General features: G+C 41.3%; 2 protein-coding genes across 3 annotated transcripts; one reads left to right on the plus strand and one right to left on the minus strand.

Moving 5' to 3' along the window:
- Positions 1-855: 855 nt before the first annotated feature.
- daxx (death-domain associated protein) lies at positions 856-12347 on the plus strand. 2 transcript variants are annotated; one of them, XR_011585529.1, is made up of 12 exons: positions 856-1166; positions 2111-2382; positions 2604-3059; positions 3402-3533; positions 3645-3761; positions 4791-5022; positions 5335-5504; positions 7158-7329; positions 7616-8186; positions 8928-9063; positions 9545-10156; positions 10247-12347. XR_011585529.1 is itself a non-coding variant. In XM_070846867.1 (11 exons), the coding sequence occupies exons 2-11, from the start codon at positions 2143-2145 to the stop codon at positions 9602-9604; spliced, it is 2286 nt and encodes a 761-aa protein (XP_070702968.1). In that variant the 5' UTR covers positions 856-1166; positions 2111-2142; the 3' UTR covers positions 9605-12347. The 2 variants fall into 2 exon arrangements, 1 of the variants encoding a protein (XP_070702968.1); XM_070846867.1 differs by having other exon boundaries at positions 9545-12347.
- Positions 12348-16859: 4512 nt separating this feature from the next.
- On the minus strand, positions 16860-21768 carry zbtb22b (zinc finger and BTB domain containing 22b). The gene is made up of 4 exons (XM_070846986.1): positions 21541-21768; positions 19654-20397; positions 18862-19143; positions 16860-18497 (listed from the first exon to the last, which is right to left on the minus strand). Exons 1-4 carry the CDS (start codon positions 21766-21768, stop codon positions 17388-17390), a joined length of 2364 nt encoding a protein of 787 aa, XP_070703087.1. The 3' UTR covers positions 16860-17387.
- Between the last annotated feature and the right edge of the window lie 1800 nt (positions 21769-23568).

Genomic DNA, 23568 nt, shown 5'->3' on the forward strand with positions numbered 1-23568 from the left:
AAACAAACAGACAGACAGACAGAGACAGACAAACAGACATGAGCGACAGAAAATGTAGCAAAATTTGGACAAATTTTAATACAATTGATAGTTTGAGGGCAGAGTGCAGACTTTGCAAAATTAAAATTTCATATCAGGCAGACTCCAGAAACAACCTGCACAGTTAATGAAGGTGCCAGTGTGTCTACTGCTCCTACAATGTCTACAGCATCATCTAGGACAACAGCACAGCCACCAAGACCTACAGCCCTGAGCTCCATGACCCCAGTAAAACTAAATAATTTAAAATTAATAAAGAGCCGAAATTCCCATCACTAGGAACAATGAACAATTAAATGAGAAAATGTGACCTCATCTGTCATTTTCAGAATAAAATGACATGGTGAGTGTCTTGTTTTATAAATGTATAGATTAATTTATGAATCAATTCATGCTTGTATTAAACTGCATTATTAGTTTCGTATAACTAATATTTATTTGGTTGTGTGTTATGTTATGTTATGTTATGTTTTGTTTTGATGTTATGTTTTGTTTTGTTGCTATGGTATGTTGTGTTATGTTATGTTATGTTATGTTATGTTATGTTATGTTATGTTATGTTATGTTTTGTTTTTTAGGTTGTTATGTTATGTTATGTTATGTTTTTTAGGTTGTTATGTTATGTTATGTTATGTTATGTTATGTTATGTTTTGTTTTTGTTATGTTTCGTTCTTCCATGAAAAACACTCCCCTAAAATAATGGCACTCAACGGAAGGAAATCAACCAATGGCTTACGAGATTACTGCCCGTGAACCACCACCGTCAGCCAATCAGGAGCGCTGATGCTCACATGACTTTAGCGGGTACTTTTTGGGTCCTGATCGGACAGCATAGCCAAGTTGACGAGCATTGTTTTGGTAAACAGAAAAGTCCGCGGGATCAAAAACACGGTTTTGAACAGTACCGTTGATTTTTTTGTCCTACAAGTTATCTAGTTATAAAAAACCGTGCTCGTGTTTTTCTTCCGGCTCGTTATTTTCTTACTTAAGTGTCACAATGCTAACTAACTAGCTAGCTAATGCTAATGCTTGCTAACTCGAACAAGACTTGTGTTGTTAACGTTAACGCGTCGCGCTGGAACATTATCCTGATCTGTTGTCCCGTCAAACAGCTCGTAAACAAAAGGTATGTCTGTGTGAGTGTTTCATTATGTGTCTTAACGATCTTTCTGATCTGCCTGTGTCTGTAAATATACTGTGTCATCAAGCCTCGACACTGTTCAGTGTCATGTAACAGCTCAGCCTAGATTTTCTTTTGGTTTCTGAAACCACAGATCAGTTAAATGGCCTCTCTGCTCGCCCATGAATGACCGTAGGAGCAGTTTTAAAGCATGTTTGAATAAATTGTTGACATCTTTCTGGACAAATCGATCTAACATCTGGTCCGTAAAATGTTAGAGGAGTACTGGCAGTTCCCAGAGCCCAAGCTGGTGTCGTCAAATAGCTTGTTCTGCCAGTCAGTTCCCCCAAATATTCAGATAACCATCAAAAAATTATATAATTATATATAATATTTGCAAACCTCGAACCAGAGACTGTTGGACGTTTTTGCCTTTCTAGTTAGACTTCTTACGTTATTGCTCTACACACATTACTTACACATTCTTTGATCATATAGTTCCTGATTTAAAACATCATTTTTTTTTAGATCTTGGGCGATTTGGTGTGTTTAGACATGCTTCTTTTGCCAGATTAAAAGTGGTGTTTGATAGAAAATATGTCTATATTCCTTAAATTAATCTATTGGTATTGAAAATATATTGTATCTGGGCCAAAGGTTTGAACATTTCAAACCACACCCTCCCCTGTTTCACCACTACTCACCTAGTCTGTTTCTAGTCTGTTACTCTGCATGGGAAGAACTTGGACTTATTTTATTTATACAATATCCAATATTAACAGCACTTGAGAGATGAACGGGGTCATCAGTTATTACAACCGCCACACCACTCATGTTCCACTGGAAAAATGTAAATTTCATATTGGCTGATCTCAAGATTTCAACTTCCTTCTGCTTCTTTGACATCTTGTACCTTCAGTTACTCTGATCTACATTCTCCCTATTTGTAGTCTCTGAAAGCAAAAGATAACCAACATTTTGGATGGCGGTGGCTCCCGCCTCAATGGCGGATAAGATCATAGTCCTTGATGATGATGATGAAGAGGAGAGTCCTCAACCCTCCTGCTCTGCATTCACCTCATCCTCTCAGTCTCAAGCCAAAAAGGTCTCGTCATTCAAAGCTCAGCAGCCTGTCGCTACCCACATTACCCAGTCACCGTTCGCCTCAGCGAAGAAGGACACGCATGTTCTGCAGGCAGAGAATCAGAGCTTGTTCACCGAGGTGAGCTTACTCTAAGGGTGCACACATTGACTGTTTTCCAAAGTGGATGGTCATTTTTATTGTTGTTGTTATATTGACAATGTATTGAAACTTGGTTTGAACTGTAAAAGCCTGAATCATAATGTATTGTTGCTGTTTTTGTTCCTGTTGTTGTTTTTTTTTCTTCCTCTGTCACCTCACCTTCTCATCCTCTCTGTTTTTCTTTCTCTCCTTCCTCCCAGTTTGTGAGTCACTGCTCAGGCGTCACCCAGGACTGCCCCGAGGTCTTGACCTTCCTCCAGACCAAGCATTCCAAGGCCTCTCCGGACTACCTGTCATCCGTAGAGTTCAGGAACACCTTGGGACGATGTTTGACTCGCGCTCAGGCCAACCGTTCCAAAACCTTTGTCTACATCAATGAACTGTGCACTGTGCTCAAGCAGCATGCAGCCAAGAGGAGGCAGAACTTCACCAAGGTTGAGGCTGGGCCTTGTACCTCAACATCAGGTTCTCTCCAGTCTACCTCTTTTATGCACAAAAGTACAGACAAGACTACAGTTCAGATGGATGAGGATGGGGTGAAACCGGCAGGGGAGGATAAGCAACCTTCCACCTCAGGGTTGTGGGAGTGCACGGAGGGCAGTAAAAAAGAGGAAGATGAAGCAGAGAAAAAGGCAAGGAGAGCATCCAGGAAACAGGTCAGTGTTGAATACAACAATGTGTCAATGGTATTGTTTTTGGCTGATGATTACTTCAAAAGAATTAATCTGCTGATTAAAGTGATTATTATTTTATATATGTGCGGTAAACCTGTGTGTGTGTGTGGGAGACCGTGGTAACCTATAAACCATTTATCAATCACAACTAACTCTTGCATTAAATGGACTTATCAAATTGTGTTTTATCTCTCCATACACACTGAAATGCAAGTGTTTTTTTCTTCTCCATGTTTTTTTCTTTTATACTGACACCAAGAAATTAATGGAAACAATCAGGACTGTTTGCTTAAACCCTACATGTCTGTTCTCAATTGCTCTCAGATAGCATACCTGGAGAACTTACTGAAAGTGTACAATGACGAGATCAGCCGCATGCAGCAGGCTGAGCTGAGTTTAGATGATCTGGAAACTGAGGAATCCTCATACATCCAGGAGCATAAGCTCAAACGCAAGGTGAGGCAGCAGTTTGGTGAAGCTTGGGGGTCTATTTGGTTACATTGAGAACTGAAAGCTGTAAAAAAGAACCATACTTAAGGTTTTTCCTTCTGTCCTCTTTTCTTCCAGATGATGAAGATTTATGAAAAGCTGTGTGAACTAAAGGGCTGCAACACGCTAACAGGACGAGTCATTGAGCAGAGGATCTCCTACACCAGCACTCGCTATCCTGAGATCAACAGAAGGGTGAGCTGGTTGTTGTTGGTGTAAACGGTTTTAGAAATGTACCAGGAAGAAAGAAGCTGGGCAAAACTTGTGTATCAAGTAGTAGTAGCTGTTATTTAAGTGTGCCAGATACATATTTAATTTTCATTTAATGTAAGTAATGGACCAGGATGTAATTCTCAAAAATTATAGAGACCGAGTTATACAAGAAAGCAAATCAAAGACATGGCCGTGTGTGTGGTGTTGGGGAATGGACTGTGGTTAAAGGATAACTCAGGTGTCTTTAAAACTGGGCCCTATTTTTTATACAGATTTTGGGTTCAAAATGACTGGTGGGTACAAAAACTTTTTTGAAGTGGTCCAGTAGATGACCATGAACAGTGAACAACTTTCAGTGGTTGTAATGTGAACCTTTGGTGCAATTGCACCAGACGAAAGTGTGTTTGCTAAAAGTGCTTGTTGTTGCCGCTGACAGGCTCAGATTGTTACTCAAAGTGCCCGACAGCATTATGTAAAAGGATCCCTACAGAGATGGAGCTGTGAGATCCTTTGTGTTTAACCGTTGTATGGTGCAATTCATAACCACCAGACTCCTTTGACAAAAACTATAATTTCACTCGGGAGTTGCTAGTCTGTTGCTGTCTTGATCAGTTTGTGTGTTTCAGTTGAATTTTACTTTGCTGACTTTGTTGATTAAAGGGTAAGTTTGGATCCAACATAATGTTTGTGAAACACTAAATAACAATCGGAGCCTGACGGTGGCTGAAACAAGCCCCTTTAGTGTACATACTGTGATGGGTCCAGTTGCCCTGAAGGATTACATTATAGCCAATATGGCCCCTTTGCGACCTGCTCTGGGCTGAAAGTGAAGCCGATCTACTGAACAATCTCTAAAAGCACCTACCGGTCATTAAGAACTTAAATTATGTAAAAACACCACAGATATGCTTAAAGTGGAGGGAGATGTTTTCATTTAGTATTGCTGTATTTTTATGTTGGAGAATTGGACATGCTCCTGATCCCGTGGCCCACGCTCTTTCCTCCTGTCAGATTGAGCGTTTCATCAACAGTCCTGAGGTGCAGAGGAACCCTCCGGATTACCCAGACATCCTCCAGCAGGTGCTGCGTGCCAATGAGCGCTACAACCTGGGCCTGACCAGAAAACAACTGAATCAGATTGCCCAGGAGGCTTTCAGAGAGACTGGGAGCCGCATACAGGAGAGACGTCACCTTGACCTGGTGTACAACTTCGGCTCGCACCTCACTGACCACTACAAGCCTGGTAAGGGAGGAAAGTTCCTGTCTGCTGGTTGCTGTGGCAGTCTGACATTTCTGAATGACAGGATATCAAAGCAAATATACAGTGAATACAAAAGAAACCTTTATTTTCTGGGTTGGATAAAAGAAAACAAACCTCGAAGGGCAAAACATTCAGTGCCCTGTGCATTAAGCATTAGGGAAAGAAATGTTAAACCACTGTTAAAATGTTTTTCTTCTCAACTTGCTGTCTTCCCACTCTGTTCTTTTTCCATGATCTGTTCCTCCTGTTCCCACACTTCTTCTCTCCTCTCCTTTCCCCACCAACTCTCTGCAGCTGCAGACCCAGCTCTGCAGAACCCCTCACTGCTGCGGAAGCTGCGGTCGAACAGAGAAGTGGCTCTGTCCCATCTGGAGGAAGTCATCACTAAGTATGCAATCAGACAGGAGGACACAGAGGAGCAGGAGAGAACCAAACGACTGGAGAAAGACAGCAAAGACAAAGAGGTATGAGAGCATCTGGGAAAGATACAAAATCATCACAGACTTCTTCGACTTTCAGTGTTTCTCATGCTTTTGGTTTCATGTTTATGTAGGAGTCTGATTTTATAGACGTCGAATCATTACATTACCTTATTAAAGGGCCTTAATGGCAAAATAGTTCATAGTGTCTACATTTTCAACTGTATCCCTCCTGTAAAGGACTTATTTTGGCTATAGGTTATATGACGGGTCACAGCTGTGAACCTAAAAGCAGAAACGCTGTGGAGCACAGTTCAACTCTCTGTCTGTTAGAGGTGGCTGTTTTGCTCAGGGCAGCAGCCCAGATAAGGAGCAGAGGTTTGTCTCCAGACCAAGGTTGTATGAGACAGCTGCAATTAGCCTCAGACTCCGTGTGGATAGACTGTCTTAGAAATACGCTGATTGTGCATTGAAGGGACATAGTTGTTTGGGTAACTTAGGTAGGCACAAGTTCCTTGACCCAGTGGTCTCTTCATGCATATATAGCTGGATGAAGAATAACCTTATTTAGACATGTAATAAATCTCCTGTGGATAGCAAAGGGCTAAGAAGACTCTTCCCAGGCATTTGTGCCGCTCAACTTCATTCTCCTCGATTGAGGTTTCATAAAATGCTTCGGTTGTCAAGATATCAGTCTCCCCAAACGTCAGTGATGAGTTATTCAGCTTCACAGATTTCCACCGGAGCTCTCAACAACATTGTGCTAATGATATAGTAATAAAAGGCATTATTACATTTCTTGATGATGAATTATCTACCTCACAAAAAGTTGATTTCCACTCCGAAATAAATAGAAACAAGCGGATGCCGCAAAGATGGAAAAAACACATTGAGGGGAGAAAGAATGTAATGAAAATACAGTGGAAACTGCATACAGTGATCGTGCTTGTCCAGGTCAAATTGATCACTATAAGCAGATGATGACATGTACATTCATTACATGAATATAAAGAGATTAAACAAACCGCTCCTCTGTTATGTTACTCATTACATGATCATGCACCAACACATGGCTTCAACCATAGGTGTTACACACACACACACACACACACACACAGTCTGTATGTGTATTTGTGTTTTTTTGTCTCCATCACCAGCAGCTGTTGCTTGAGTCAACAACACAAGGTTGCCTGAAAAACACCCAAGTTTTGCTTCTTTATCTCATCTGCACTTTTTGTGATCAGCTGCAGGCAGACAGGTTACCTCAAGACAAAGTATCATGGCAGCAAACCGTAGTTTTTAAATGACTTTGCGTACGTTGTCATGTGTAAAAAGACCCAAAATGAACGCTGTAAGTGCACTACTTGATTACTATACGTGAATTATTTGAACAGTGTAGGAATGATACTGTCACAAGTATTTTGATCCCTATAAGTGGCTGATCACTATAACTGTCATCACTATCAGCGGTTTCCACTGTAATATCCTCCCTAAATGATATGAAACACTGATGTGGTTCTTCAGCCAGCAAGAAAACAGCCACCACAGATCAGGACGGGAAAACAGGAAATTGAAATGCAGCATAATTTTGTTTTCCTTGAACCAGAAAATGTTTTTTCATTCCTGTTTTTCATTTTCTACACTCGTCTTTCCCTGGCTCTCTGGTCCTGTCTGACCCTCATCGCTTCTGATTCTCAGGGCCACAAATCCGAAAAGAATGAAGGAAATAATGATGTGAATGGAGTGGCACAGGAGGAAGAAGTGGAGGAAGAAGAAGACGAGGTGGAGGAGGATGACGATGAAGAAGATGAATCATCAGACCCGGACATAGAGGAAGAGATCCAGGCCAGCACTCAGCAGAATGGACCAGGTTAGAGCGAACATATTAATTTAAACCCTGTTGGTTTTTCTAATTTCTTAAAATGTTAAACTTTTCATGGTAAATCTAGTGTTGGTTTTCCTGCCAAAATGTCAAGTACGTGTCTGTGAGGTATATTTTGATATTTCTTTCTTCGTAGTTTCAACACGTCATTCTCTCTAAGACAGTATTATTATTATTATTTATTATTTATGTTATTTCTGAATGCATATTTAATAATGATAAATGGCTGCTCACAGACAAGACTGACGGAGACTAATTTTCCTATTTTTTATAGACGATGATGAGAACGAGGAAGATGACGGTAATGAGGCCGAACATGCGTGTGATGGGACCAACAAGGAGGATCAGATGGGCGGGCACTCAGGAAGTGTTTCTGCAGGAGAAGAAGGAAGCGTGAAAGATGAGGACGACGAGCCAGTCTCAAGTGGGCTCGGCCCTCTTTCTAATGACAGCCACTCACAGATGTCCCCGCTGTCTGACGTGCCCTCCCCCAGACACAGCCCCAGCCAATCAGAGCTCATGCAGACTGATGACCAGAGGCCGTTGTCGAATGGTACCCTTGCAGGATTAGACGAGCCTGTGGATTCCTCCAATCATGTTTCAGTCGTGCTGGTGAGCGCCAGCAAAGTCGCTGAGGACACTACAGACGTCTTCCCAGTAGTAGCCAATGGCGTGTCTTTGCCTCTGTCACCGACAGTCATTGTAGAAACGTCCAACACGCAAGTGACTAACGGCACGTCGCCGCCGCCGCCGCATCTCAGAACTACAAGGAGCCAGAAGAGGAAGAGGGAGGACATTGCATCGGGGAACACCCGAAATGCAAAGCACATGATCGTCCATGACAGGTATTGTGAGGCTTTGTCGGCATGGAGAAAATATGTAACACGCTCAAAGTAGGTTGAAATCTTTATTAGTATACTTTCACTTTCAGTAGCTCATGAAAGTCAGGGATTATGAAATAGTAGTGACTATAGATGTGACTAATATAATATTGTAACTGAATATATCAATATGAGTGTGGAAATGATGTAGCAGAATGGAGACAATGTGGAAACAAGACTCGTGGTTTCCTGGTGCGAGGGAGAAGTAAACCTGTTTAGCTTTTAAACTGCATTAACCCAAACTTTCTCAGACATGGTTTGAATTAATCCAGAGTTCAGTCCTGAATTAAATAAATGAATTTAGTCCTGAATTAAATATTGTTCTGAAACAAAGAGGACTTGTGAGAACAGCAACCAGCCAGACAAACACTTATTCTCAAGAGCCATTTAACTATTAAGTAATAGTTAAACTATTTTTACATGTACAAAAGGAATTTACATTTGTGGTTGGTTTCCACCAAATTATAGACTTTTGTTCTGCATCCTTAAACTGCTTAAGCAAGCGTCCCTAAGTGTGCTCACGCTCACAGTAAGACCATCAGAGGTAGTTGAATTCAGGTTTGTTTAATTGGGACTCCATAGTCAAAAACAGCAGCCCCAAATATCAGATGTTTTTAGACTCTAATTATTCTATATCCAAGCTCATTTAAATCTTCCTCTTTACTTCCCTTGTCTCTCTGCACCCATCCATCGTTCCCTCCTCAGTGAGGTAGACATCCCTCTGGATATGGGCGTTTTAAGCTGTAATTCTCCGCAGCAGTTGGAGTCCGCCCGAGCAGACACTCCAACCCAGGAAATGGTCAGCAGCTCACAGTCGACGCCGCCTCCCAAGAAGAACAAGGTGAATAAGGGCTATAGAAGGTCTAGGTTGACAGAACTGTTCAGGTGTGCAGATGGGACCTCATGTTTGCGACTTCTATAAAATTGTACCTCTTGATTTTATAGACATGATCTAGTTACAACTTTGTGTCTCCTTTTATTACAGTATTTAGCTGAAGAATGTAAAGCAAAGCACTTATTTCTCAGGATGGTTTTACAGTATGATTTCTCATCCTTATGCAAGTTATTACATTTTTTATATTGTAAGGATGAAAGTGAAATTTCCACAGAACAAGATGATCACAGTCACAGAGGTTCAGCACTGTACAACGGTGCAAATTAACTACAATCTTTTCTTTCATGTGAGGCTCCATTTCTGTTGTTTTGACCGATTTTGACCCCAATAATGCCTTTTTATAGAGGAGCAAATCAGTTTTGATGTTCTTGTTGACCCAAAAGTTGTGTTTCCTATCAACTAACTGTGCCACTGTTTGTGTTTCCAGGTCAACGTGGCCACCCAGTGTGACCCAGATGAGATCATCGTCCTGTCAGACTCAGAATGACCTTTGATGTCTCGCTACACTTCCACATCTCGCCTGCACTTTGGGACCGATTTTCCCGGAAGCACGTGTTTCTAAGGATCATCCTCCCCTGCTGGCGTTTAAAAAGAGGAAGAAGCTCAACAATCTTATTCCAAATTTAAACTGTGAAATTACTGATAGAACTAAAATATAAAGATTTTACAAAATACACAACAGTCATTCATAACGGTGGAGGACCGGGAAGACTATTAACTTAAGTAGCTCATGTCACTTGATTGCATATTACCAAACAAAAGCCAAGCAAAGTGTTTTTGTGACTTGAATAAAATAATTGTAACCTAGCATTTGAAAGAAAGACGCTTAATCAGGACATGCTTTTTTCTGGAAAATCAAGGTTTAGAAGCCTCCTTCGTCGTCTTCATCATCAGAGAACATGGCTGTCTCTTCCTCCTAGCAGAGAGACTTTGGCTGATGTTGGCCTCCGCTATCTTTTCTCCCTTCAGGACTTCAGTTTCCTGTTTGTCAGTGCAACACTACTAGTGCGTCTGATGTCCAGGTGGTTGTAGCGTTGAAGTGAGTTTTTTACTGCACTGAACACAGAGCTGAACATACTTCTCTTGGGATATTCGTCCCTTGACTTGAACTTTTGTTGGTGTCTTTTAGGTGCAAAACCAGTGCCTGAAAACGTGACTTGTGCAGCCGATGCAAAGCCCAGACGGGGAGTTTTGTTTTCACAGACATGTGACTGGCGAGGGTTGCGTTAGCTCACTGCCAGTTTGTTTACATTTTTATATTACAATCGCTTTTTTTGTAAATGAGAGGGAAGTGGTGGTCTGTATTTTGAGATGATGTTTTACTTGCTGTTGCTATTTATGCATTGAATTAGTGAGCTGTGGTGGTTTGTACTCGTTTGTCAGCGAGACGTTTGGGCTGAAGCAGTGATAATGGAGAACATTAACTTTTTTAATTTTTCCTTTTTATATTGTCCCTCCAAACATATTTCTATTGTCAGGTTTCTAATAAAGGAAGTTACTATTTTTATTCAGACTTATGTCTGCAACAGGGTAGTTTCCACATAGCTATCGGTTCAAATAAAGAAGGCTGACCAAGATAATCCTTAAATGTTAGAAAGATAACAATAGCAATATGTTTTTCTTATTGTCAACGAATCTCATGAAAACACCAAATCTATTGATGTCTTGGGCGGCAAATAACGACTCTATTAATCTTCTAGTGATTTTCTTGATTATTCAATCTTTCATTTGGTTTATGAAATGTGTATCTCAACATCCCGGAGCTCAGCGTGACGCCTCCAAATGTTTTGTTTTGTGTTTGTTTTGTCAACAAAGATATTTCGTTTATCACGATATAAAACCGAAAAGCTGCACGGCCTCACATCGTAGGAGCTGGAAACAGACTTTTTTGTGTATCTGCTTTAAAAGTTAAACAATTATTCGATTTTCAAAATAGTTAAGATTGATTTTCTGTCAACTAATTTATGAATTGTTTCAGATGTATTGATCAATTGTTACTTGACTCTGCACCCAAAGCCCGATTGGTATTGTTCCTCTGTGCCACGGAGCCCCAGTGTTTTCCTCAAATACAGCAAGTGGTGGACACATTGTGGTTCACTAAGTCAGTCCTACACACCCCCACACAGTCCTGCTGCAGTAAATACTCACTAAATGTGAATTAATCTGCAGCTGAAAGTTAAAAACGACTCCTCAACAGTTTCAGGACTCGTGTGACTCGTTTTCTAGATTTTCGTCCTCGGTAGGAATCATTGAGCTTTGGAGCCTGTTGTAGTGAGAGATGGACGATGGTTTTGTTTTTGGATTTATTGACTTGAAGAGAAATATTCTGGTGATTCTGATGCATCGTAAATCAATGGAAGTGTAGTTAAGATTAAAGTTTGTCCTTTGATGCATCTCAAACGGTCGAGTCTCACCACGACACTGATGAATTCTGCCTGTGCCTCTGCCCGACCACAATAACTACATTAAATGACCGGGTCCTCACAGTTTAATCACCGTCCAAACAGTTTTTAAATCCCAGTTAAGCGTCCCAAACATCTCGGACGAATGACTAAATCTTAAATTTATTCAGTAATTCAGAATTTTCATGTAATGTTCAATGTAAGATGGAGATCCAGTTTTATTCCGGGACGTAAAATTATTCACTTTCATCCAAATTATCATTACGTGTCAGAGCTATTTTTAAGATCTTGTTCTTTTTTTCCTAGTTATTGTTAAAGGCAGACTTGGACAGTGTTGCACTTCCTCCTGAATCCCACTTTTTAGTACATTTTTACCACACAGGTGAAACGGTATTTTGGCGTAAATACCCTTTTCAATGTGACTAGAATGTAGAGTAGGAGTAGTAGTTATCACAGCTACAACCTATCAGGACTCGTTAATGCGGAGGAGTGATCCATCGTTCACTGTGAATTTCTTTTTCATTTTTTGATAATAAAATAAATGATACTTTTTTAAATATAAAGTATATAAATCCTCTGTGTTGCTGATTTTGATTTTTACTTGTTCTACAATCAAATATGTTTAATACCTTTTTACAATATGAAGACAGTCTGAATGTTTTATTGTAATTTTAGAACAGCTGGGTGACTGTTTCAACCTACATACCTCATGCTGTAGCTGCTGCCACAGAAGCACCGATCCCATCCGCCGGATTTGTATCAATACTGACTTTATTGAGTGTATCAAGTATGATATGATTGATCTACACAGAAAAATACAAATTCTTCATCAAAGTTATACATTTCAGTGTTTTAATGGTGCAAATTGTTCTGTTTCCACACAGATTTAAAATTTGGATAAAAGAGGTCCCTCTTCAAGCAATCAATTTATTGATTTATTTATATTCTGCCAATTGAAGACACTTTTCATAAGAGTTACGAGATGGTGTCGTAGTGTTACTGGAGTTGTGTCAGGAGAGAAAAAGCTGCCGTTTCTTGTCCAAATGCAATATTAATGTATTGAAAGTGAACAGTTTTGATCAAATGTTTTTGAATATTGAGGCATTTAGACCCTGCAGCCGACTCACACCTGTCCAGGTAGCAAGCAGTCTTAAACCTGAGTGGCATCTGTTGGTTTTAACCATAAAAAAAATACAGTCCAAGAGTTATTTGTATTTTAAACAAAGATTAAAGACACACAAAGTCCATTATTTGCACCAAATAATTTATTGATCCATTATTTTGATACAGGGCAGAGGTGAATATTGATGTACTGTAGCTTATTACATTTTTAGTACCACTTAGGATTTACATAAAATGTCTACTGACAACTCATTTTCTGTTCAACAATCAGCTGGTCAACCAGAAGACATGTAAGGAGAGTATAACCTATTTTGTGGAATGTAGAAAAATAATTAAAATAGATCCGTCTAGTTTTCAGCAGCAACTTAGAGCTCGTTACTCTGATTCTTCCATCTTTACGTTCTCTTGATGAAGGAATACTCCGCTCTTCTATCACTAGTTCAAATAAGACCTGGTGTGGCTGTAGTTTGGAGGTTTTAGTGTCTGTCGTAGGAGTTTAGGGTCATTTTAACAATTTACTGTCATGATTTAAGTAGCTTTCTTATTTAGGGCATTATACTAAACTTGGAGGTGATCAGATTATAACAGCCTTTTGTATTTATCAAGGTTTGTATTCGCACTTTGCGAACGTGTTGGGGTTTTATTGATTATTTGAGGGATTCAAATTGTCACACATTGTGAATTCTTGCTGTGCACACTTGCACATCACAAAACCAACTGTAACTCAGATGAAAACTGCTGATCTTCCACTTAAATCGAGATTCGACCTTCCTGTGTGGGTTTACATGACGCAGGAGGGTTAAATCTGACACAAGCAGCTGCCTGAGCATCACAGACACCAACATCAGGGCTGTTACTGACTAAACTCCTGACTCTCCTCTTCAATTATTGCGTGTAAAAGATTATTCTGACCTCCCTCGCTAGAAATCACTAAGACTGGTTTCACAAGTAGAGACTAAGAATCCACTTCTCTACACACAAAACACTTCAGTTTCTTCATGTGTTGTGTCTTTTTGAGGAATATAAACATACAAATAAATGTGCTCATCTTGTTTATGTACATTCACTCTCAGTGATTACCCACAAACACAACTGAAGCACTGGAGGTCGTCCTTCACAGGTCGCTGAACACATACAAAAGCCAACAGTCATTTCACTTTGCCAGAGTGCCAAACCTGCATATAAAAATATCCGAACCCAGCCTTCACAGAAGGTAAAACTTTCAGATTCTCTTTGCTCTACATGACTGGACATGGACAACATCTCTGAAGGCATGCAAAATGTTTAAGAAGTCATGTGTGAACCTTCCTCCGCCACTAACTGTGCTGTAGCCACACTGGCACACTGACTGACAAAAGTTTTCTACACAGTTTGATTTGGTTAAAATGTGTTAGACATCAGAGTTAAACAATAATAGAGCAACATATCTCCACGAACACACACGGCCTCTGGTTTATTATCTCTCACAGAATCACAAGCAAATAATGAGCAAAGAAAAAATAAAATTAAAGGCTTATTTTACCAAAAAAGAATCACCTTTTCTCCTACAGAAAACCATTTACTTATTGAATAACATTTTTTGTTTGAATTACATAGTTTTTCTTTAAAAATGGGCCAATTTCTTTACTTTCTTTACATCAGAATGAGATGTATAATTAAAGCATAATTAACTAAAACCAATCAAATCAAATTTAACCAAAAGTATTTCAGTGTGCGGATATGACGGGATGTTTTAACAGCTACTGTCTCACAGGGGGTGCAGGTCTACAGTCTGAGCTGCTCCCCCTGAGGACAACAGGCAGCCTGCTACACATGAAGAAGTTTGTGGATTTCTGAACGAGTTACGAGGAGATTTGATGACGTACAATATGAAACAATAAATAGATGGAGTGCTCTGGGGGCTCCCTTGGTGGAGCATGTGCCATTAAGGCTTTGGCACTACCGCAGCGGCTCAGGTTTGGTTCCAGCCCGCGGCCCTTTGCTGCTCGTCTTTCCCTCTTTCTGCTCCCCAATAAAGCCGGAAAAGCCCCGAAAATATATTTTTTAAAACAAGGTGAAGGTGAAGTGCTTCCTATGTTGTAACAAGTGTGTAACTTTAAGGACATATTGGATTGTATTATAAAAAAGAAGACGAGAAAGAGAAGGTAGTTTATGTTTAAATAGACCTGAACAATAAGGTTTAAAGTGTCCTTCTGCAAGGTACTTCAGTGATAACAACACTTTACAACCCAAACCATGTTTTTCATATGTATACATTAGTTTGAAAGCATTTAGCTACTACATGTGTGGTTTCCACTTTAAGATTAAATGATTACAAACAGAAATAATCAATGTTACGTGCTGGTAAGGCACCCGAACCTATTTGGCAATAAATGTAGACAAGATGACAAAAACAACCTCCTTTCCAAACATAACCAACTGTAAAACAAAGTGTTAATACTGTACACTGTCTTCAGTGTAATACTCAGTGTGTGTTATCAGTAGTTGCACCAGTAAATGTTCACTGTGGTCCTTAAATGCACCTCGCAGATATTAATCTGGTATTGCTGCAGCAGTCCCAGTCTACGTACAGCGCAGAGCTAACAGTGTATTTAACACAGAGGAGGACGCGGAGTCTGAAACTATGAGCTTACATCTCTGTGACGGTCCAAGTAAACAAAGTGTCCTACGTTTCAATTAGACGCTTTTAGAGCAGGTTTGCTTTTGTTTTATTGAGAGTGAACAACGAGGAGCTCCGAGTCCTGAGATCCCACAAATAACTAATATTATCTCCAATTCAATTACTATTATTATATTTTTAAGAAGTATATCAGATTGATTGTAAAGGTGTTACCTTAACAACAATCTGAGTATGAAGAAGAATCACATTCAACTGATTTAACCACAAAATGTTTTCTTTTTAAATAAGACAACCAAAATTATTGACGCTGAATAATTGTATTAAATTGTCCATCAACTAATCAGTTAGTAGTTTTACAAACATTAGCTCTATTCATCAAATGTTAGAAATTAAAGAAGGAAACACATGAATCAGGATGTTTGACATGTCAGATAAAAGTTTTCTTCTCAAAATGTCTCTCAAACATTATGGAGGTAAGGGCCTGCTTTTAAAATTACTGCAGGAGGAAAATCCACAAGTGGAAAACATAAGAATCCAAAAACAAACAATTACAGAAAGATTAAGATGAAACGTGACGCACTTCTCATGACAAAACGTCGTCGTGTGAGAAGAATAAAACCGGTATTCGATGTATTCGGCGTGCCAACAGCTACTCTTTTCACTTGTGTCCATAACGTGAGGAGGTAAACACACTATACACTGTATAGCTTAGATAAGACCTCCATCCACCACCGCTGGGTTTTAACACCCTTCAGTGAACAGAACGTTAGCGAAGAGACGCACTGCAGGTTAAGATGATGACTTTGTCTACATCTGACTAACTCCTTCAGTATCACATGTTAGTATTTCTTCCAGGTCTGATGAGTAAACGACATATATTTCTATATATATTTACAGTAATAATATACTTCTCAAAGCACGAGAACTCTGTGAACAACAAGAAAGTGAAAGCAGGTAACAGCAGCAAAACTGAAAGCAGCGAGGGTTTATTAGACTAACCTCCTGCTTTCAAAGCTCCAGAGGGCAAGTTTTGAGCTTATCAGTTTCAGGTAGTGTTTATGTGTATGTGTATGTAGGACCGGACCATGTTGGGAAAGAGACCGATGGTCAATCTTGGACTTTTGCTACTTCAACAACCAAACATGAGGTTTTAAAAAAGGAATCAGAATGAGGCTCGAGCTCGCGGCCTGTACAGGTTGGTAAATAAGATAAAATTGTTCCCGTGTGATAATTCTCCGTCCCTGTGTGCACGCCTGGGATCTACCAGGGCTCCCTTTTTGATGAGGATAAATAATTGTGCCTTTTATTGTAATCCAGGATGAACCTCAAGCAGAGCAACACCGCAGTATCATCTAAAACAACATGGCAGTGCTGACAGTTAGTCTGTCACGTGGGAAAAGACGTACCGCTGCTGCTGTGAGGGAAAAAAACACAAATCTGCAACTTGTTCTTGTCTTAATTGAGTCTTGTGTTTTTCTCCTGCAGATTTGTGTTTTTTAATCATATGACGATGATACATTACAATACAATACTGCAGAAAATCACAGCAATTTCAAAACAGCCACTTTTCTACTCTACTGATACTATAATGTTGCCACAAAGGTAACAGTAAGTGAAGCACTGTCTTTTCATTTTTGGTTTCCTCTCAACACGCATAGCATTCTTCCACAAAACCAAAAAAATAAACTTTAATAACATCTCAGATATTTAAAACGATAGCTTACTCACTGAGACAAAAGGTCCATTTTTGATGAGGCCACTTTTCGGAGGCAGTTTCCTAAAGTCTTTGCGGTACGGGAATTGTAGATAATTTAAGATGGCATCAGCACGACCACAAGTCTATTTCAGAAACTTCACGGCACGACAGTCGACTGGAATCTTAACGACCCATTTTTCTATAAACACTTGCACTTTTTTTAGGTTGTGTGTCCAACGGGAGCCTCATCTTTTGCCTCACTCTTGACGAAGCACGCACGTCCTGCTGGAAATGCTGAGCTGGCAGTTAAAGGTGTTTCAGAAGAGCGCTGAGCTTCTTCCAAGTTCACAATATTGTAAAAACAGCAGCAGGAATGAGAAGCATGACTGTTTGAAAGAGGCACCCGTTGAACATAACGCACAGATTTGGTTTAAGTCACGCTACTATCATTGGCACTGACTTCACACACGTCTTCATCACACACGCTCCTACCCAACCCGAGACCACCAAACATCCCTGATCCCTGACCCGTACTCTGAGAGATGACCCCTAGGAGCGCCCCTGCAGCAGCCATGTTGCTCAGAGCAGAACCGCTGCTGTTGCTCACGCTGCTGTTGCTGCTGCTGCTTCCTGTGGCCGAGACGCCGGCGTGCGGCGGTGACAGAACAGCGCTGGACAGATGTGGAGAAGAAACACACACTCCTCCTCTCCCTCCTCCTCCCAGAATACCGCCCTGTCCTCCCTCACCTGCAGACAGGGGGAGGTTAGGGGAGGAAATCAAATCTGGCCCATCCTCACCGCCACTTCCTCCTCTTCTCCCCCCCTCGCCACTAATCCCGCCTTCGCCGCTCTCTCCCAGCCCGCTGCGCCTCTCGCAGTGCGAGCGGTGCCTCATGAAGCTGTCGCGCCACATGAATTTCTTGCCGCAGCCGAGGCAGTCGTACGGCTTCAGGCCTGTGTGCGTCTTCATGTGCTCTGTGAGGTGATGCTTCATCTTGAACTTCTTGGCACAGACGGGGCAGTGGAAGGGCCTCAGGTCCAGGTGCATGTTAATGTGGCGGTCCCTCATGCTCTTGTGGGTGAAGGTCTTTCCACAGTGGCACATGAACACTTTGCCTGACCCCCCCGTGCTGCTGTTACTGCTGCCACCACTCCCATTTCCACTTGCGATCCCCCCGCCGTCCATGCCATCAACTCCCAAACCTCCCTGCAGGTGGACCGCACCGTGCTCCAGACTGGGACCTTTGAAAGAGGCTCCTCCGATCATACCGCCTGCCATCCCCAGGGGAGGGGGGGCAGCGTCCAGAGAGAGTCCGGAGGCCTGGCTGTAGAGGAGGATCTGGTTCCCCTGCATGTCCAGGGGGAAGAGCTGGGCCCGGGCCGTGGCTGCAGACTGAACCTGGCCCAGGAGCGCTGACACAGCACGGTTAGCGTTCTGGCTCTGACCTGCTGCACTGTCGTGGAGGTGCTGAGCTAAAGTCTGGTCCATCAAACTGCCTTCAAACTTGAGGTAGTCTTCTGAAGACTGGCAGTAGTCCACCTGGAGACAGGCAAGGAGGGTTTATTTGGATTTGTGATGGAAAAATGATTGATTAATTAAATAACTTGCTTCAGGATGGTTATGGATTTAAAGATACTTGTCTAAAATCAATGATGTCAGATAAATGTAACAAGGTTATGTAGTGGATTACAGATGCAGGGCTCAAGTCTCATAGTCTGCATGAATCTAAACATTAGTTAAAAGAAAACATTTATTTCATTTGCACATCACCAAGGATCAAATGTCTGTTTCACCTGGAGGAAGCTGCTGAGGTTTGAGACTTTGGTGCCCCCTGGTGGTGATATAAAAACCTACGGCACCAGTTGCCTCACCAGCAGAACTTCTGCTCCCGGCTCCAGCTCACCTGTGACTCCATGTCGTTCTCAGCTCTGCCTCCCAGCTCGGCTGAGAGGCTTCTGACGTTGGAGATGTTGAAGTCGCTTCTCTCCCTCTCTCTGGCCAGCTCCAGCTCCCTCTCTTCCTCGTCCTCCTCGTCTTCTCCTCCCTCCTCCCCCGACACTACGATGAGGTCGTCGTCCTCCATGCGTTCGGTTTTCACCACCACCCACTGTTTCCGGGGCATGATGCTGGGCTGGCTGTAGGTCGGACGCTTCTGAGGTGTTAACGCCACAGAGTCCTCTCCGTCCTGGCAATTATATATTTCATGTTAAAGTAACAGGTTTCTAAATACAGAATATCTGGTTGACTTGTTGTCAGGAAAAACTTTGCATTTTCAGAATGTCACATTTTGAGGATCAAGGAAAATCAGTTCAATAACCACACATGTTCAAGTGTGGCTGTTTCCACATGAGGTAGAATCAGGTCTTTTCATTACTATTTCCATTCACGCTTTTGTAATACACATTTATTTTTTAATTTACGTAAAAACAATGTTAATAAATAATACATGATCCCCTTTTTTATAACATCTTCAGGGTTTTTATATTGTCAAAACAAGAGAAATAAAATACTACTACTACTGTAGAAGTTGCTTCATGACTGTGGGACCGAATGAAACTATTCAACGACGACTACAAACATGTGAAAACAACATTGGCTTTTAAAAATGACTGTTGAGCTTTGTGACAATATTTTTTTCCAGATCATTTTCCAGAATAATTCGAAGGTGCATTAGTGTCTGTTGCTCACATCTCACCTGGTAGGACGACACGCCGAAGCTGTCGCTGACCCCAACTTCCTGCTCTGACACTGAGCTCATCTTCTTCCTCCTCCCGCTGCCTCCTCCTCTTCCTCTCTTCCTCTGGTGGTACAACACCTCCTCCTCTTCCTCCTCTATCTCCTCCTCCTCTTCCTCAATAAGGAAGGCTTCCTCTCCTCCGGATGGGGTGCAATAGCTGGGGGTGTTGCTGGCCCCTCCTCCGTCCACTGAGGCCCCAGCTGCTGCTGCGCCGCTTCCCCCAAAGCTGCTCCCGTCCCTGGGGCTGAAGTAGTTGGTGCTGCTGGGGGACTGGCTCTCACTCACTGACGGGCGGCTGGGAGGTTGGGAGGCAGGCTGGGGCTCGTTGGATCCTGCAACCTGGGCTTGACTACCGCCGACACCACCGTCACCGCCAGCTTCATCGCCCCCCCCTGCACCACTGTTACCGTTGCTGCTGCTACACCCAAGGTTAACTGACCCTCCACCTCCTCCACCACCGGCTCCGTCCTGCACGCCACCTCTTCCGCTGCTCACTCCACCCGCCCGGCCCTCCTTCAGCAGCTCGGTGCATTTGTCCACGATGTGCCACATCTGCAGGACGCTGCCCACCGTGAGGTAGTTGACGATGTCCTCGCGCAGCATCCGGAGCTGACCGGTGTAGGCGCAGCTCAGCACGCTCTCAAACGCAAGCGGGTCCATTACAGCCGGGATGGAGACTGTGGACATGTTCTTCAGGAGGACCTGTACGCGTGCGGAGAACGACAGATAGCAGTGATCTTTTCCTGCCCCCCTACTCTCTCTGAGCAAAGAGAGGAATTAACCAACACAATCACAACACAATTCTAAACTTCAATCTTCGGACAAAAGTTAAGAAGATCTGATGTTCATGAATAAAATCCTTGGCTTTTTCCCCTAAACTTTCTTCTTATGTGTCTTCTTAAGAAAAAACTTAAGCTTTAACCTAAATGAGATTCTTATTGATTTTGTTTACAACTTAAAACTGACCCTTCCCCCGTCTTAAAACTGTTGCAGTGAAAATGTAAGAAATCCAAACAACCACGTTTCAGTCTTTCTCTGTTTAGCTTAACATTTATTGTTCATTTATTCTTGTCTTGTCACTGTTGTTGTTGGAGGACGTCTCACATCTACTGAAAACAAAATAACTAAAACAATTTGACTGTCAACAGCCTTTACCCAAACTATTATAAGATGAATTTTATTTCTGTTTTTATTTGTTTTGCTCCGTCTCAGGAGAAACTGAACAGAATAATTAAGAACAGAGAATACAGACACATAATTCAAGGGTCTGTGTGAGGCTGCTTATATCTGATTAATCTGAGTATTTATACCTCTTCTGCTTTGTGTTTTGACCAAATCTGTCACCAAGAAATAATAAGAGGCAAGAACCCATTTTTACACACATTTTAAGTCTCTGGTAGAGTTGCACCAATTAGTCAACTGATTAAACAGAAATGCCAGAAAAAATTCTGGTTCCAGCTCCTTAAATATGAAGATTTGCTGCGTTTCTCTGTTTTATATCACTGGAAAATTAATATCTTTGGGTTTTGGACTGTTGATTGAACAAATCAAGACATCTGGACACGTCACCTTGAGCTCTGGGAAACTGAGATCCAACCAAGCAAAGACCAAGCAAATAATTGATTAATTGAGAAAATAATGAGCCGGTAAATGAAGAATGAAAATAACTGTCAGCTGCAGCTCTAGTCTCTGGAGCAACAACACTTGTATCTTGTTGCTGATGATATTGACGAGTACAACTTAGATCTTGAGGTAGTAGAAACTTATGACAACATGAACAGCATAAACAGCACGGCTCCATGCAGCTTTAACGTGTTCACGCTGATGAGAAAACAACGCTCCCACCTGGTCGTGGAAATAGGGCGAGGAGGCGGCCAGGACGCAGCGGTGGGCTTTGAACACATGTCCCTGGACGTGGATGGAGAGGTCGCAGAGCCTGCCGTCTTCTCTCTGCCGGTTCAGGCTGTCCAGCACTGAGGCCTGAGCGCTGGGGAAGCACACCTGCACCGCCGAGCCAGATGTGTCGCTGGGAGCTGAGCTGCTGCTTCCCACTTCCATGGGCAGGGACTGCATCTGGGCGGTGGGAAAAAAACTCTCAGAACTCCCATAAATTACATTTGCTTTCCTTCCTGGTTTATCGCTAATAGATTTCTGCAGGGTGTGCAGTCCAGACAACAGTGTGTCACAACAACCACAGAGAGAGAGAGAACTTATTCTGATACCCAAATACAGGTGGTCCATCAATCATCTGTTTACCTGGGAAAACAGTACTTGTTTAAATGTCACATGAATGCCATTCTGGAAACCACTCAGTTTTACTAAATGCTTTAAGTGCTTTGCAGTGTTAACTTAAGCAAAATTATGAATTCAAGAAAAACCCAAATACACTAAGCTTGACACTTAACTTAGTCATTATTCTCCTAATTTTCTATCACTCAAACTAAGGTCTGCTATGACAGTGTGGTCTTTTAAAACCAAACTAAAATCATCTTTTTTTCTAAAGCTTTTAGTTTGATTTAAAGTGTGTCCTTAAAGGATAAAACTTTTTAAATATCTACTACTGATGGTTATCATCTCTAACTACTAACTAACAATGTTAGAATCAGTACTGTTATCATCACCTTTATGATAATAATAATATGTTGTCTCATATTTATTCTATGAAACATCAACAAATAGAGAAAAATGTCCAACTTGATGTCTTAAAATGTTGAATATTTTATCAGACCGGCCAAAGACATTCAGTTTAAAATGATATAAAACAGAAAAAAGCAGCGAATCCTTTTCTTAAATAAAGACTCAAAACTGTTCAATCATCAAAACAGCTACTGAGTTTGAGTTTGTGGTTCTATTGTTTTGTGTTGAACTATTAAAACAGCACTTTTATTAAATTTACTCTATCCTCTAATATAAATGGGGTGGACAAAATATTAGAAACACCTCTCTGTATATGTAAGGCAAAACAAAATGCTGAATCAACACTTTTCTACAGCTAAAACTGATCATGAAGGCAGCGTTTATTGCTTTTATATTACATTAAGTACAAAGAATCCACCAATCAGCAAGAAAAGATTTTCCAGGTATGTCCAGTGGTAAAGCTGAATTTCATCACAATATTTTTTGTGGTGTTTTATAACTTCATTAGCTACAGTATTTGCTCTTATGAACAAGAACTGTGATTCCAATCTCAGCACTTGAGTAACATTTGCCAGTTAATTTGACTCGACCTGACCTAATTCCCAAACAGTCAACGGACTCCATGATGAACGCTGTGTTTAAGTGGGATGCTTTCGTCACGTCTTCATCCTCAGACCCGTGTGTGTGGGAGAATATAAACATGCAGCGGAAACACTGGCCAATCAAGGGAGCAGCTCCCTTGATTGTCCACGTTGTTACTCAGAAAAGCCTCTTCATTTACCCAGAATACGCCACAAATTAGTCCTACTTGTGGCAGTCAAGAACGAGGCAGCCTTGTGCAGCTGAAAACCTGAAGTGTCTCATTTGAAGTGTCTTTGTTAGATCTCAGCCTTCAGTCACAGTCTGTCTTTGTGCAGCCAGCCTCCCTGCTGCATGTCACCCTGCCTCAGTGACAACAAGATGCACATTGTGTACATGTGTTAGTTATATGCATTTAATGTCTAGTGCATTATATATATACATATATACACATAATTATATTTAATATATATATTAGTATATTTAAATGCATATAACTAAGCTGTACATATACATAATGTGCATCTTGTCACTGCACTAATAACACTAGAGCAGATTTTAATTGGCTGCACTCTGACAGCAGAATGAATACATATATATATATATATACATATGTGTGTTTATATATATATATATATGTATGTATATATATATATA

Source organism: Pempheris klunzingeri, chromosome 16 (genome assembly GCF_042242105.1).
Source record: "Pempheris klunzingeri isolate RE-2024b chromosome 16, fPemKlu1.hap1, whole genome shotgun sequence".
NCBI classification, from domain to species: domain Eukaryota; kingdom Metazoa; phylum Chordata; class Actinopteri; order Acropomatiformes; family Pempheridae; genus Pempheris; species Pempheris klunzingeri.